We start from the raw sequence: 16916 nt of genomic DNA on the forward strand, positions 1-16916 counted from the left end.
TAGCAGTGTTTCCGGGACAGGGACAGAAAGTGGGGTTAAGGACGTTCTACTGTTAGCATTTCTGCAGACCTTTTGGTATGTCTGGGGCTGGGGTGGGTAGAAAGGCCGTACCATTGCACAGACATAGAGCTCAGAAGGTGAGAGACCTCCCAGTGATACTCGCAGTCCTCGGGGAGCATCAGGAGGTATTTCTGTTTGAAATCAAAGATTCTTTTCAGCTGCAGCACTGCATTGGTGCCTGAGAGCTGGAACATGGTCCCAATTTATTTATTTCCATGAAAATAAATAATTTATTCTCTGAGTGAAATGGGGAAAAAAAATCAATATAAATTATTTTAAATAAATGTAATTTAAAAAAAACCAAAACACTTTTGCAACGTTTATGGATTGTTCATAATACAACTAAAGGAATTTGTAATAAACCATCTGGTTTATCTTTATACCATTTCCTTAATCTTTTCTTATTTCTTCCCAGGCCCTTATAAATTTAAGGCAATGACACAGTGAAAATGTTAGAAAGCCTGCTTGTATGTCTTGTGCAGCTGGGCTTTTATTAAAATGTCAGATGTTACTCCAGTAGATCAGACTGCTTGTTTCTCCTTTTTAGTTTTGTTCTTTAATAATTCAAAGGGAGGAAAATGGTCCACCAACAAGAATTTTCATAAAAATAACGATCTTGATTTCATTCATTCATTTCTCAATAGTGATGATAATTTCCTCTATTACATATATGCTGCGAGTGTTGAACTTGAATATAAATTGTTTTTAATTTTTGTAATAAATGCTGTGATCTCTTTTTGCAATAGGTCAAGAAAAGTTTTAAAAATGTGGCAATTTATGGACCAGTCTGATATTGAAACCATGCGAAGTCTGAAAGATGCTATGGCACAACATGAGTCATCATCTGAATACAGGAAAGTGGTCAACCGGGCACTCAATATTCCAGGCTGTAAAGTCGTTCCTTTCTGTGGTGTATTTTTAAAAGAGCTTTGTGAAGTTTTGGATGGAGCATCAAGCCTCATCAGACTCTGTCCACGGTATAACTCCCAGGATGAAACATTAGAGGTAAATGAGATTGATAGTCTAAGAGGTTATGTTCATAGCCATCCAGTGCTTTATTTTGTATTTTTTTATTTTATATTATTTATTATTTTATACAAAGGCATTATCTAATTAAAGTTTTCTAAACCAGACTGTTACCAGACTGTTCAGTTACATGGACCTCAATTTAATTCCCATAGTTATTGTAGCAATTTACATTTGGTTGTTTATACCTAGTTCAGTATTGGAGTACTGAGAAATTAAAGTTAGTACCAAAGGGTCATGTTTATACTTTGGGTAAAGTAAGTATGTAAATCCTTAAGGATGTAACTATTTTCTGTTAAATGCTCTGACCTTCCATTTAACTCATTGGGAATTGGAAGGTTTTCAGTTCCTTAAAAACGGAGTTCAGAAGCTCAGTGGATCAAGCTTTTCCTCTATGACAAGAAGCAATTCCTTTGAGTTTTATCATTTTGGTTTTAAAAGAAAAATGCCGCTATTACATGAAAAGATTAAGACTGAGGCTTTTAAAAAGTTTGCAGGAGTTCTTGTAATTTATGTTACTTGATTTATGCAGTCATTTGGTCTGTTTAGGATTGGAAGTAGGTACAAAATCCCATTAGAAGCTAATAGGAAATACATGCTAAATATTCTTAATTCTTGTAAAATTTCTCCAGTGAGAAGTAGATGACACAATATTCTATTTATTACTATACTAATCTTTTAGATATCTCTAGTTTGTTTCAGATTACAGTGGACAAGATAATTTCTTGCAACGAGTAGGCCAAGATGGTTTAAATAATCCAGAAAAAGAATCAACAGCAAACAATATCTTTCAAACTATTCGGAGCTGCAATCGCAGTTTGGAATCTGAAGAGGGTGAAGATAATTTTAGTGAAGGGAGAGATTCAAGAAAAAACTCTTTGAAGGACAAGAACCGGTACCAGTAGGTCTCATTTTATTTTCTATCGTCACCTGTATATTTCATGTTTTTAATCTTTAATTTCCTTCTACCAAGGCTCGCTTTTAGAAATAAGGCTGACTTTAACATCTTCCCTTGTATTTATCCTCTTCCAATTCAGAACTTTTCCCCCTTGGAGTTATGCTAAGTATCTGATACCCAAATGCTTGGAAACGCTCTGTATAGTTATATTTTCCCTCATGATGTAAGTACTTCCTCTCACGATAAGGGTAAATCCTTTTCGTCTTACACATAGAGCTTTAAAAATCCACAGTTATGATTACAATTTTGATCTGTGGTGACAGGAATAGCACCAGGACATATCTGTTATCAGAGTTCAGAACATTATATTCTGCACGCTCGGGCAGTGTTCTGCCCCCTTCAAAATAAAGGTTATTTATTATCCTTCAGAAGACCTCTTCTTTTAAGGACATGTTCATTTGAGGCTTTTAAATTATGTCCAGAAAGCATTTGTAAGTCAGTACACATTTTTTGAATGTTCAGGTTGCTGTAGTCCTGCTGTTTTGCATAGAAGTTTACTTAATTGTGCCCCAGGTAGAAGCCCAGTATTGAGTAATCTCAGATTTTCACTTTGAAGACCTGGTATATTCTGTACTATTCACCAGCAAGAAATACAGTAAATGCAAAGTTTAAGACATCACTTGATCTTCTAGAACGTTGCTTTGCAGCAAAGTTGCAGCGCATGTAGACATAGGTGGGTCAGCTTTAAACTAAGTAACTGTGTTAGAGTAACTTCAAATTAAGTGACAAAACTGTACTGTTCAGAGGTGAAGTGCTGTAAAATTATGTGAGGGCTTGCATGAAAGAGCATGCTTAGGTCACTGCTTGAGGTATTTTGTTGATAATGTGTATCAGAAATATCCATATGTTCAGAAGCATCCAACGTATTTCAGCTACTTACACATAAAATCTAATAAGTGACTGCTTGAGAAGGAACTACCATCTTCCTGTTTTAAATGCATTTATTTCATTAACATGCATTTCTAAATTTCATTTCAAATAAATAATCATTATTTCCTGAAAGAATGGTTTCTAATAGAATTATTCACATCTGGCTTTAGTTGCTTCTGGAAAGTGGAGCAGTAGATTAAGTCAAGAAAGGCAGTCCCACTTCTCTGTCCATTTGTGTTGTCTCTTGACCTACTTCAGTTCAAATGCTTTCTTCCAGGAATTATTTTCATTAAGTGATATGCTTTAAAATCAGCTTGCAATTCACGGTCACAGTCAACATTTCACTTGGATGAACAAAGTAGAATTTGAATGTAAAAGAACAGTGTGGAGAAAATGAAGTTCTCTTTGTTACATGCTTATGAAATCAGTTCTTGGTAAATTAGTTATTTATGCTTTATATTTAAACAGACTCTAGTAAGTTCCACTCTAATTAAAGTAGGAATTAAATGCAAAAAAATAAGCTAATATGACACTGAAATGAAAGTTTAAAATTTAAATGAACAAAACTGCAGATAGGTGATTAAAGTTATGTTTCCTGATTCAGGCTACTAACTACTCAGTTACTAGTATCTGTAGTTCTGGTGCAGCAAGTACTGATTTTAACAGCATAATGACTTGTAGAAAAATACTTCTGAAAGTGTTAATTTAGCTCAAGTACCTCATAGACTTTGGAAATTCCTTATTCACCTGCCATATCTTTCCTGGGCATTCAGAAAGCTGGGTGAGGCACAGGAACAAATTGCTGCAGAGGCAGAAGGGCCATATTCTGTTGTCCCTGTTGTATGGAGGCTGCAATGTTTGGTTTATTTTTAATGCTGTGAACAACTAAAGGGTTCTAAGGAAGAAACTTAGGTCTCTTTCTTGTGAGACCTGTCATATCTGCATACAGCATTATAAAATCCAAATTATACAATAATTATGTATTGCCTGATAATTGTAGTATTGTGGTCATAAAGGCAGAAAAATACACTGTGTAACATGTTTCTCGTTACTTTAAAATTGCAAGGGAGATTTTCAATTAGTTTGCCTTTTGCTGATGAGGATTGGTATTGTGGAACATGAACCCACCAAAGCTGATAGGTTAGTTTGATTTGAAGAAAACAAAAGGCATCTAATAAAATCAGTGGGTATAATTACTTTCCTAGTTGTGTTAGCAAATAAACTCTAACACTGCATAATCAGTGACCTGTTTAATCACCCTGACTTTCTGTACATGCCAGATAAATATCAAACTTTAATTTTTATTAGAACTCTATCTTGACAGTTCTCAAGTAAACAAAGGTAGGTAGGAAAAGACAAAAAGTTTCAAGTTTGAAATACAGTTTTTATAGAATGGTTAATCAAATGACCTATTAAGATACTCTAAACTTTGATGCGTTGCTTTATTAGTCTGATCTCATCTTCACTTTTAAGCTTTCCTAATTACAGTAAATACCTTTTAAAATAATAGGGGGAAACCTCAATTTTTTTCCTTTTTGTATCACATGCAATTTTCTCCTCTAAAACTGCAATCTGTTTTAATGTTTCCTTTATCCTTTGTTTTCATTTCCTTGCATCTCAGTGCAGCCCATGTAAAGAAAGCTTCTGATTCAAAGCGAGCCCTGTAAGTGTGTTCTCAATAATTGATAGCTGTGTTGCTTTTGGCAGCTCATGTCAGAGGTTATGTTTCTGTATATGATTACGTGTGTGTGCTTGGCTTACCTGCTTCTTGTACATTTTAATCTGCAGCATGCCAGTGTTATCAAATGTGAAATAAGGCATAAATGAAGCTCTGCCGTTTCTGTCTCCACTATACTAGACTCCTCCAGCCATGCACATCTAGTCTAAGAATACATTTTCTAGCATTTTTGCAGAGACTTATTTGATTGTTTTGAGGACATGGGGGAGAAAGAGCTGCTTCAGTTGTTTGTTTAATTTGAAAATCTTAATCTTGTATAATACAGGTAAATATTTTAATGTACACGTGTCTGGTAAGACTCTGGTAAGACAGTAAGTTCCGGCTCAGTTATAATGCATGACCTTTATTTTTAGGAAGATTTCTTAAGGAAATAGAGCTGCAGTTAAGGCTGATACAGTTATTCTGCCTTTGTCAGTCCCTTCACCACAAGCAATAAATCCTCAGCCTGTTGGCCACTTTTAGCTAAATTTGGCGGAAAGGTAGAGCTCTCACTGGTTAATAAATTCATAAAGGAATCATTAGAATTGATGTATGGAATAAGGGAAAAATTCAAACTAATTAGTGCCCTGGGGAGAGAAGAGTTTGAAGAAGAGCTAATGGTTATCCATGCTGTTCAGCTTAGGGAGATAGTATATGTGACTTGGAACAAGTCACAACATGAATTGTCTTTTGCTCAGTTGTTAGGACATGGGCAGGAGCTGAGAGTACTGTGGCGATATGAAGGGGAAGCACTGAGGGTATTAAGACAAGATGCCTTGAAGAATATTCAGAGGAAGCTGTTTTGCATTTTATTGGCCGGATATCCTTAGGAAAATGTGCTTCATTAGTTCTGCTGTACATGGAACAGTTTGCTCTTTTTTATGTTCATTAAAGCAGTATCAAAATATTGAACATTTGTTCATTCATACATGTTAGAAGCTTCTGTAGTAAAGAAGTTTAAATAAAACTACCTCATTTATTAGTTCATGTTGTTGCTCTGTATCTACTGTTTCTAATTATGGTAAAATATTTCAAAAATTTTTGTTGCTGCATACAAGTTTCGTGTTAATATTTTGCTTGAGTGAAATTAAATTTTCTAATGGAAAGTATCCGATAAAATTCTTGCTGCATTCTTATGAGGAAGGCATGTATTTTAACCGCTGTTTTACAAGTGTTAATCAGAGAACTATATAGTGTGAAAGGTCTGCACGTTAAATCAATAATAGAACAGAGATTAGAAGTCCTGTCTTCAATCCACTAGATCCTGCTAACAGTTTCCGCATACGGTACTTGATACTTCAAGTGAAGCAATCTTATGCTGTGGATTTAGAAACTGGAATCACTTGCCTTTAAGATCCAAACTGAAGTTTTGTATTGTTATGTAATGTTTGGAAAGTTCTAAGAAAATATAACTATATTGTTACAGGAACTATAATTAATTGTAGCAGCATCTATTAACTAATTCAAAATTGCAATAGCATAAATTGTAATACTGTAAAAACTACAGATATTCCTGTAAGTCCAAATTATATAGTGACAATAGTATTCTTTTTATTTAAACTACAGCAGAAAAAATACTCATCAGTCATAGCATAAATCAGCACACGTATCACTAAATAGAAGTCTCTCATCTTTGTTCACTTACAGGTTTATAATTGGAGATCTTTCAGATTCTGAAAGTGATATATTTGAGCAGTTGAAGGAGTGGGACACAAATTCAACAGAAGAGCAACAAAAGGCTTTCTGCCATGGGATAGAACTCATTCCCTGGTACGTGTTATCTATCAGGGCTGATGTCCATCAGTTCATGCAACAAGGGGCAACCGTCATTCATTACGACCAGGAGACACATCTCTCAGCGCGTTGCTTTCTTCAACTTCAGCCTGACAATAGTACTTTGACTTGGACAAAACCCACAACGGTGTGCCCTGCAAATGCTAAGGCAAAACTGAGTGTGCTGGGTAACGCTGCTGAGCTTGGTAAATACCAGTTTCTTGGTAATACTGGACTAGTGGAAGGTTTTTTGGACTTGTTTTCAGCCAAGGCTGTATATATGGGACACTCTGGCATTGATATGCACACTGTGTGTGTTCAAAATAAACTTTGTAATATGTCCCTAGAAGAAAATGGTATAACACTACTTTATGGACTTCAGACTACTGATAATAAGTTGCTGCACTTTGTTGCTCCAAAATATACTGCCAGAATGCTATATGATGGATTGCTGGAATTGACTAAAGCTGTAAGGAAAATGAGGAGATTCCCTGATCAAAGACTACAGTGGCTACGGAAACAGTATGTCAGCCTTTACCAGGTAAAAGATGCTGTGATTTTGTATAAGAAAAGTTCAAAGATGTCAACAACTTAATGTAATGCAGTTTCTATTATAAGTAAGCTATGATTAAAGATGAGCGCCAAATCTCCAGCTTTGTAACACAGCTTAAGTCAATAAGGTCTGATTCTCCACATCATGTTCTGTCAAACCTTGCATGTTTTCAATACACTGAAGTTAAATCTTTTTTTTATTATGAAGCTCTTCATATGTTTGGAGTTTTGGAATAAGTATTTTATTAAAGAAAAAGCAATGACTGTACTTGAAAAGGGTGCTGAAAAACTGAGCGATGAGAGTTAGGGCCAGAAAAAAAGCCCAAATAGCAAACAAAATAGCCCTTTGGTATTCATGCAGTAATTAAAAATTGCCTCCTCTTGATGTTTTGTCTTTCATTGGTTCCTTAGAGATGTCTATATTATTGCTTAAGAAAATGTGTCTGTTCTTACTCTCCTTGTTTTGTTAATGCTGAGAATTTTTGTAGGAGGATGGAAGGTTTGAAGGCCCAACCTTGGCTCAGGCTGTTGAACTGTTCGGAGGCAGACGATGGAGTGCAAGAAACACAAGCACGGGAACTCTCACCAAAAGCACCGAGAAACCTAGTGTACAGAGAAACAACACTCTGGGAATAAGCGCAGCTAAGAAAAAGAAGAAAGTACTCATGAGGGTAGAATATTTTATTATTCATTTTATTATTATTTTGTTGTTTAGCTGGCTGATTTGTTTCCTTCCTACACTTACTGTGTATTCTGAACCAGAGAAAAGAAGTTAGATGATAATTTTAAAACTGCTTATTGCAGTTTCAGGTTTTGGGCTTATTGTTTTCCATTAGTTTGGGTTTCTTTTCTCATGCTTGAAGCATTCTCAGGACATGTGGGCACTGGGGCTAGGAGAAGGGGACAGAATCTTGTTGATACCTTTAGGTGCTACCTCAGTATAAAGGTAAAATGTTGCTAATAATAAAAATACTAATGTGCAAAATGGTGTTTGGAGGCTGGTGTCAGTTTCTCTGCTCCTTTTTGTTTTCATGTTCTCAAAAACACCACCACAGTTATTCCGCCTCAGGTTAGCACGCAATTTTATCTTACGTGGCTGACAGGATCACTGGACTTCATCTGGCAGTCTCCTCTCTTTTCCTGGACTCAACCACTTTCAGTAATAGCCAGGAGAGAGGAAAATCCAGGGACTAGCAGCTCGGTGCTATCCACATGTTCCGGTGAGCAAGTAGGGGAGATCCTCAAATGACAAGATCCATCCTCTTTAGGGCTCCTAAGCACCAGCGGAATAGTGTAAAACCAGCTGCAGCACTTTAGAGAGGCGTGATCATTGTCGTCTTCTGTGTGATGTCAAACTGAGGTAACACCTAACAGTCCCACACTTCACTATGTATCCTGTTTAAGTTGTCTCTTTTCTACTGGTATCGGCCTTACAGGAATCTGTTTCATAAGGAACAGCTGATTTGTCTCATGGTTTTGTTACAGATTACACTGATAAAGAATGGGGAAAAGTAGTGTTTTTGGGATGTTTATGACGGTGCTCATTATTTGTAGGGTGAAAGTGGAGAGGCCACTGATGATGAAATGGCAACTCGGAAGGCAAAAAGCTGTAAGGAATATCGTAATAGAAGCGGTTCGGATCCTCAAGATGTTGATGAACAAGAACCAGGTAGATAAATAGCTTCAGTACTTAAAAGTCTCTCAGGGTTTTGCTCAAAGTCTTTATACAGACATTTTTTATGGTGTTAAAAGTACATTTATGATATAAAACTACTTTTGCAGTTGAAACTGCAAATGCTATAAACTTAAATTCATTTCTTTAGTTGTTCATGATTGTTCTTTCATTTAGTTTCAGTAACACTTCCTTTCCATTCTGATGAAATGGATATATGTGTTGTTCAGAATGTATCTTTTTGACTGTCTTGGAACAAATCTAGAATCCTTTCAGTGTCTTACTGTGCGTTAATAAATTATGATATAGGTCTCTTGGACAAAAGCACTTTCATTGGGCCAGATGTTGTAATTGTGCTGCAAACTTGTTTTCTCCATAGATCAAAATATTATTATTAATGCTCCTCCATCTAACAACCTGCCATCAAGAAGGGCTCACTCTCTGACAGTATCTGGATCTCCTAATTTAGGAGCTACATCATCTTCACCAGCAAGACCAGTCTCCTCTCCTGTAATGTCTTCAAGCAAGAGTCAGTCTAGGTAAGGACAAAATCAATGCTTTGATTTAAGAAGAAAAAAAGTTACTGTTACTTAATTATCATCAAATGTGGTTTTTGTGCCAAACTGATGAAATCTGACAAAAACAATGCCAGAAATGTCATTAGCCTTTTGATAGACATCTAAACCACATTGTAGAACAACATAGGCCATTTAAGCTGAAATACCATGAATCTGAGGATGGCTTTGTAGCACGTCCCTGAGCAGCATGCTTCAGTTTGTCTGTTACAGAAGCAGATTGGAATGCTGTTCCAAAAGTTCACAAATACGGAGTTTAACTCTTTCTCCAGATCTTCTCCAAAATATAATTATAGATGTCCTCTGTATAATGAAAATCAACAGAAATGTTATAGGTGTGTGAACTCAAGTTCTGTGGTTTCTCAGCGCAAGTCATTTCTACGTGGGGGAGTATTAACTTTTACTGACATGCCTGGTGGTGATTGCAGTACTGTCTCGGGGAATAATTGGAGGAACAGATTTGAAATCTTTCTCTTACAGGCCTCTCCTCCTTGAACATTCATTCTTTTTGCGTCACTTAGGCAGTGCAGAAGGTCATGCTGTGGTTGTGCAGTGACATAGTGCACTAATGTATTAATTCTGTGAATGGTAATAATGGCGGTGGTGGTGGTGGTAGTTGTAGTAATAATAATATAACGATGATAATATGTCAGGGATGTGGATGGTACTTTATAACATACAAGAAGACAGTCTCAACAGACGCCTTCCAGTGCCTTTTAACAGAATGAATACTGAGATATAGGTATGAGTATGAATCTTGGGGTTTCCAGGAGAGCAATGGTAAACAATGGAAGAGATTACTGCTGCTGGTAGAGCATTATTTTTGACGAGACAAGTCTTGTGTAATGGTTTATGTTGTGTATTTCTTAGGGATTTTTTTTACACTTAAAACGGTTGGGTTTGGCAATAGATGTGAGTAGTAGAGCCACCTGTGGACATCTGTGGTTGGCTGCTTCTCCTTTTAACACTGCTTTCTGAGACTCTTACTATGTTCTTTACTTTTTGTTCTTCACTGTCATTCACAACCATGGGATGAACATGCCCGACTAGGCTTTATCCCTGTAAGACATCTCTCTTATTTTTTTTTTAAGGAATGGAACAGCTTTCTTTTACATTAAACTGAAGAAATACTGCTATACTACCTCTGGAAAATGCTCTTCTGTTTTGCAAATCTGCTTTTTGCTTTTATGCCAAAAATAATTGCTGTTCTCTAAATGAGATTAAAAGGCTCAACGGAGAACTCGCATTCCTGGGGGAAGGACAGCTAATGTTCCTTTAAATCCTCTCAGTCCTGGATCCCTGCACAGCTTAGCACTGTGGGCCTTCCCAAGTTATGACAGGTTTTCCCTGGCAAAGTTGTCTGGATACTCCACAGCGTCGCTTGGTAGAGCTCTCCCCAACTTGATATGACCCTACTTGCTAGAATTTGCTCAGGATACAGCTGTATGGCTGTTTCATCTGTCCTGAGGAAATCTTCCTCAGAACAGAATTATGTGTTTTATCCATTACCTTGACCCAGTTTTCATGAGCTGTTAAGAGACTGGGAGCACTGGAGAGAGTTTTATTCTTGGTATTTACCCTTCGGACCCTTGATAGGTCTGAATTGTGCTTGCCAGTTTCAATGTGCGTGGACACTTCATGTGTGCTAAAAGAAATAAGTATCTGTAGTGCCTCAACTGTGGTCAGTAAGTCTAAGCTATCACATAGTTGGCTCTGCTTTGCTGCGAAGTCCTGTGATCATCCACCCTATATGTGTATTAATTCACTCCTGGGATCTCTTTTAGAGTAAACCAGCTGATTGCCTCCAAGATGGAATTTAGGTGCAGTTCTGGGAATATTTGCTCCAGGGACTTCTGTAATTAGATAGTATGGATGGAGAGCTTACTCAGTCTCAAACTATCTACAATATACTGTCTTATAGGACACACTCCCAGCAAGGATTGTATCTTCGGGCAATCCACCCACAGTCATGGCATGTCCTATTGCTTTGTGTTGCATTAGATAAATGGCAGTCTGTCAGGCAATAACATATGCCACAGCTTATTTCAGCCACTTCAGGTAGAACACGCACCAAAAATGAAAATAATGTCTTAGAGACAGGCAAGCACCACGGGGGACCAGACCAGACCTGAGCCAATTGCTGGGCAGTGCAGAGCAATGTGAACTTGAGCCTTTCTGCCCCACTCAGAAAAAGTGGCAGGATGGATGCCTTTAGCAGTGTAGATATAACTGACAGAGGAGCAGACTGGGGCAGTCGTCCACAAGCTGTGGTACGTATAGACTGCGAGCAACGCAATATTCTTCCTGGAAGCTGCTGCCCTTAACAGTGGCGATACACAGGCAAAGTAAGTCTGGGAGCCCACACAGGCTGAACACAGACATCTTTTGTCTCTTTTTGCACCATTTTTGTTGTTAATTCTGCAGTCTCATAAAAATCAAGTTATATACTTAGTTATACCCAACCAGTTTTGTCAGTAGCATCATAACTTAAAAGGAAGTATCCATTTTCCAAAGTAACAGAAAGTTGGAATGACCTAGATAATGAAATAACGTAGGAAATACAGGATCCACTGGGAGTGCTTGTACGCTTTTTTATGGCTCAGCACAGATTAGAGCCAACAGAGTTTATTAATTCAGATTAGCATCTGGATTTAGACTCAAACACTGACAAGGCTTCATAGTTGGAGGCAGTGTTGGACATGAGCTGGTGGTGCACGTTAGGTGAGTGTATGATCCCTCACAGAACCCAGAGCTTAGGAGAGCGGGGAGCAGAAACCTTTGCAGCACAGAAAGCTGAGCTGGTAACAAATGATTGTTAGCTGCAGTATAGCAGCTAGGAGGAGGAGAGCAAGAGAGGTTTCTAGTTCTTCTTCTCTTTCTCTTGCTGTATAATATGTGCATTAACTTTACCTGACCAGTAAATTAGATCGTCTCCACCAAGTGAGAAAGCGCTAATGTCGTGGTTTAACCTCAGTTGGCAACTGAGCACCACGCAGCCGCTCGCTCACTCCCCTCGCAGTGGGATGGGGGAGAGAATTGGAAGGGTAAAAGTGAGAAAACGCATCGGTTGAGATAAAAAACAGTTTAATAGGTAGAGCAAAAGCTGCGCACGCAAGCAAAGCAAAACAAAGGAATTAATTCACTACTTCCCACGGGCAGGCAGGTGTTCAGCCATCCCCAGGAAAGCAGGGCTCCATCACGCGTAACGGTTACTTGGGAAGACAAACGCCACCACTCCAAATGTCCCCCCCCCTTCCTTCTTCTTCCCCCAGCTTTATATACTGAGCATGATGTCCCATGGTATGGAATATCCCTTTGGCCAGTGGGGGTCAGCTGTCCTGGCTGTGCCCCCTCCCAGCTTCTTGTGCACCTCCAGCCTTCTCAGTCAGTAGAGCATGGGAAGCTGGAAAGTCCTTGACTAGTATAAACACTACCTAGCAACAACTAAAAACATCCATGTGTTATCAACATTGTTCTCACCCTAAATCCAAAACACAGCACTGTACCAGCTACTAGGAAGGAAATTAACTCTATCCCTGCCGAAACCAGGACAGCTAAATAAAATAAAATTTCTTAAAGTGGGAAAAAAAAAAACCCTAAATATGATGACAGCAATTTAAAAAGAGGAGGACCTGGCTATCTTTGTTGTACATTTTAAATAATAGTAATTCTTATAGGTAGAAAATTAAAAACGGTATTTTTACCTATATAACTCACAACCTTATTATTCCTGACCTCCTGACAAATAATTTACGTTGAGAATAAATGCTTGTAGAATCCAGATGTCCAGATAATTTCCAAACACAGGTAGCCTGCAGCTGTCTTCTGTCATTCTTTTAAAGCAGATGTACATCTAGCAAATTCCCAAGCTCTTTGGAAATCTAGTGCTGCCTGTAAGGTGGAGGAAGCAGGGGATAAGGGTGGTAACGCCACTGGGAAACAGATAAGAGGATATGGAAAATTAGAGATGGGGGCTTTTTTGTGAAGAGAGTGTAAACCGCCTCTCTTGTTAGCTGTATACAGCTATAATCCAGACTGCTACTAATTACAGCTTTGGTTGTTGTGATAGTGCAGTTTTCTTGGGGGTTTTGCCTTTTTTTTAACAACCTGTATTTATTACCCATGGAATGATTGTGGAAGATACTCTTTAGTGATCAGATCTGGTGAAATGCTGAGCATTATTATCTGCTGCTGGTCTTCCATTCGGTACTCTACAGTTCCAGTCTGTTTTCTGGAGTCAAGAGACTTTCCTCATCATGGTTTATTTTTCTTGTCTGATAAAAATGTGAGGAATGATTTTAGCCAAAAAGTTATATGCAGTATGTCAGTATTTGCCATAGTGATGTCAAACAAATTGAACATTATCAACTGAAGTAGGTGGTATTGTTTTAATACTTTTAAATCACATTCTGTTTTGAAATGCATCCATCCATCCCAGGCCAGGAGTGAACTGAGGAATCTGATCTAGCATATTTATGTAGAAAGCCGCCGGCTAGCAGCAGGTGACTACAAATGTCTTTACAAACACTGGACAACAAGCTGGTCCTGTTTTTCCATCACAGCTGTTGGAACTGTTTGTACTGAACCTGATGGCAGAATTCATAGATTAATGGATTTGTAGATTTGAACATTACAGAGCAATAAAGTCTGACACACGGTCACCTAGTCTGGTATTTTGAAACAAATACTGTAACTGAGTTAGTTACGGTTTAAACTAGACAATTCTTGATATTTGTGCTGGCTGCTTAGATCTTTTGCTTTTCAGGATGCTGGTGCTGGTGGATCCCATTCCTGCAGTGTGTGTTCATTGGTGTTCAGGCCCAGGAAGGGGCTCAAGAGCTCGGCCCATCATTGCAAATGAGTACATGAAATTCACTAAGGACTTGTTCATACTGCTCAAGGGATAGTTCAAGCTGGGGCCTAACTACACTTACTAGTGTAAATCCTGTAGTAGCCTAAAGATTTTGAGATGTGGCTTTTGGAAATGTACTGGTTCTGCTTCAAAAACTTTGTTCAGCTGCACAACTTAGGTTAACAATTGCAGTTATAAAGAAATTGGCTGGGTTTGGTATTACTCAAGTCAACTAAAATAATTAGCACCAAACAGCTAGTTGTTTCTGTGATCGTTTTCTGCCTTTGCTCTCAAGAAATTCCAGTCTGCTTTCCTTCCTTCAGCCTACAAAGCTGAAAGGAGGAAATCATTAGAACCTCGTTTTAGAAGGAAATGGCCTCCAGAGGCTACTGTGCAAGCCTAAAAGAAGAGGAGGACTGTACCTTGACCTGTCTGTGAGGTATCTGATGATAATCCTGACTGTTCTTGGGAAGTATCTGGGAAGCCCATGGGCTGGCTGGGAAACAGTGAGGGTTGAGTGCCAGGAATGGGGAAGGGTTATGCTTCTTAAAGTCTGCACCTTTAATGCTTCCAGATATAAGAAATGCCAGGTGCATAAGGAATATATTTGTTTTTCTTGCATGTCTTGTCAGAATATTACTATTTTATTTTGACAGCACAGAGCTTTAAGGAATTCTACATCCGTTTTATTTTTGCCTTAGCAAATCTTCAACGAACCTCATAAACAGCCTGCACTACAAAAATACTGGCATTGTTTTCTTTAAAGGGAAAACGAGAATGCTTTCATTTGTGCCATTTGCATCAGGCTCTTTTGCACATGGAGGAATTTTAAATAGCATGCATATACATTATCAATTCTGGCAAAGTCTGCAGTTGTCTTGAGGGAAAAGAATAGCTGCTATAAAACAAGAAGGTACAAACTGTCCTTATGCATCTTGTAAGATACTGCTTTATTTGCTTCTTCCAGATATTGGTAATAAATGCATTAAGGAGAGCACAAATAAAGTGTTAATGCAGTAACATGTAATATTTCAAAAAGTAGAAATTTAACGTAACCAAACTACAGCAGTCTCTTTCTGATTTAGCACATGGAGCAGCAGTAGCTGGCATGGCCGCGTTAAAGGAGGAATGAAGGGGTTTCAGAACTTCATGGTGTCTGATAGTAACATGACTTTTGTGGAATTTGTAGAGCTCTTCAAATCTTTCAGGTAAAATGTATTTTTATTCTGTACTGATCTCATTCATCCAAGTTTTCAAAAGAGCAAAACTTTAACTTTTCAACTCTTTTCACAGTGTCCGTAGCCGCAAGGATCTGAAAGACCTTTTCGATGTCTATGCTGTGCCTTGCAATCGATCTGGTTTAGACCCTGCTCCACTTTACACTAATTTGAAGATTGATGAAAATAGCAGTGGATTCCAGCCTGATTTAGGTTTGTTAAAGAGGAGAATACAGCTGTTAGACTGCTGAACAGCTTCAGTTATTGGGCTTAAGAAAAAGTGTCTCAGTCAGTCTCATAAAGAACTATCAATTATAAGTTTAAGTAGAGGATTGCTGCTGTACCCCCACTAATACCTAGTTAGCAGGATGTAAGACAGGTTCTTTGTTCAGAAACGAAGGGGAGGAAAAGTATTCCTGCTTTACATTAGCCAGATACATTTGTAACCGGTATAGCAGAGGCATAAAACTTGTTGCTGAGCAGCTGGGCCCAACACAGGGATCTGTATCTGGTTGCAGGAGCTCTGGAAGGGCTAAAACACTGAGCAAATGGAGGGAGGAGAAAGGAGGAGGCTGTGCCCTGTGTCTCATTTGGTTGTTTTTTTCCTATCTGGTTTCCTAGTAGATCTGCTTTATGTGGAAGGAAAGGGGGAAGGAAACCTCTGTCCCCCTTTACATTCCCAGTTACCATAATCTAAGTCTGAAGCTTTGTCCACATTTAAAGAAAACAGTCTTTCTGCAAAGCAGCCTTTGGGGAGGGTACAGTACAATTGGCATATGGGACTGGAAGAAGATATATGGTGATCGCACAGGAAGGGTATGGGGTTGTACACAGCAAAGGAAAGACTTTGAGGCTGTACGTGGCGGTGAGAGGAAGCAGGAGCATCCTGGGTGACAGTGTGTGAGAGGGTGTGAATCCATGTTAAAGGTTCCAGATTTTGTTTATAGTAATTGAACACTTATAGTCCATTCCCACTGTCTTTGTACATACTTAATACTCTTTCTTCTATTAGTGAATAAAACAAGATTGTTTTGTTATAATTTACTATGTCAGTGCTAAAATATTCAGTCAGATAGTCATGTGTATTATATATTACATTATATTCTATACAGTACATGTAATACACATAATTATATAGCTTATATTTATGTTTCCTTTTTTTTTCTTTTAAGATTTGTTGACTAGGAACGTTTCAGACCTTGGTTTGTTCATTAAGAGCAGGCAGCAACTATCAGACAACCAGAGGCAAATATCTGATGCTATTGCTGCTGCTAGTATTGTAACCAATGGTACTGGTATTGAAAGCACATCACTGGGAATATTTGGAGTAGGAATCCAGCAGCTGAATGACTTCCTAGTGAATTGCCAAGGAGAACACTGCACCTATGATGAAATCCTCAGTATTATCCAGGTCTGTAATACCAACATCTTGCAATTCCTTTTACTTGAACTCTTGTTACTTCTGTTTTCCCCACTAGCATTGTCTGCCTTGTAGTCAGGATAGCGTATCTGTGTGGATATCTCCTTCCACACTGATGTTGTCACTACGGTTTACTTGAATTTAAAATTTAATATTGTCTTTATTCTGGGCTATAAAATTGTGCAGATGTCCATAAATATGTCTATAAAAAGAAAAAAAAAATC

At 38.1% G+C, this 16916-nt stretch overlaps 1 protein-coding gene across 1 annotated transcript in view; it reads left to right on the top strand.

Moving 5' to 3' along the window:
* The window catches only part of PLCE1 (phospholipase C, epsilon 1), a 102712-nt gene that overhangs the window by 59487 nt on the left and 26309 nt on the right, over window positions 1-16916 (top strand). Inside the window, exons 5-14 of the mRNA XM_009329287.1 lie at window positions 807-1065; window positions 1779-1987; window positions 4536-4577; window positions 6279-6945; window positions 7445-7627; window positions 8511-8625; window positions 9008-9167; window positions 15141-15263; window positions 15349-15485; window positions 16445-16683. Of these exons, the coding sequence (XP_009327562.1) occupies window positions 807-1065; window positions 1779-1987; window positions 4536-4577; window positions 6279-6945; window positions 7445-7627; window positions 8511-8625; window positions 9008-9167; window positions 15141-15263; window positions 15349-15485; window positions 16445-16683 (2134 nt within the window). The remainder of the gene's footprint in view (window positions 1-806; window positions 1066-1778; window positions 1988-4535; window positions 4578-6278; window positions 6946-7444; window positions 7628-8510; window positions 8626-9007; window positions 9168-15140; window positions 15264-15348; window positions 15486-16444; window positions 16684-16916) is intronic.

This window comes from Pygoscelis adeliae, unplaced genomic scaffold (genome assembly GCF_000699105.1).
Source record: "Pygoscelis adeliae isolate BGI_AS28 unplaced genomic scaffold, ASM69910v1 Scaffold797, whole genome shotgun sequence".
Lineage (NCBI taxonomy): Eukaryota > Metazoa > Chordata > Aves > Sphenisciformes > Spheniscidae > Pygoscelis > Pygoscelis adeliae.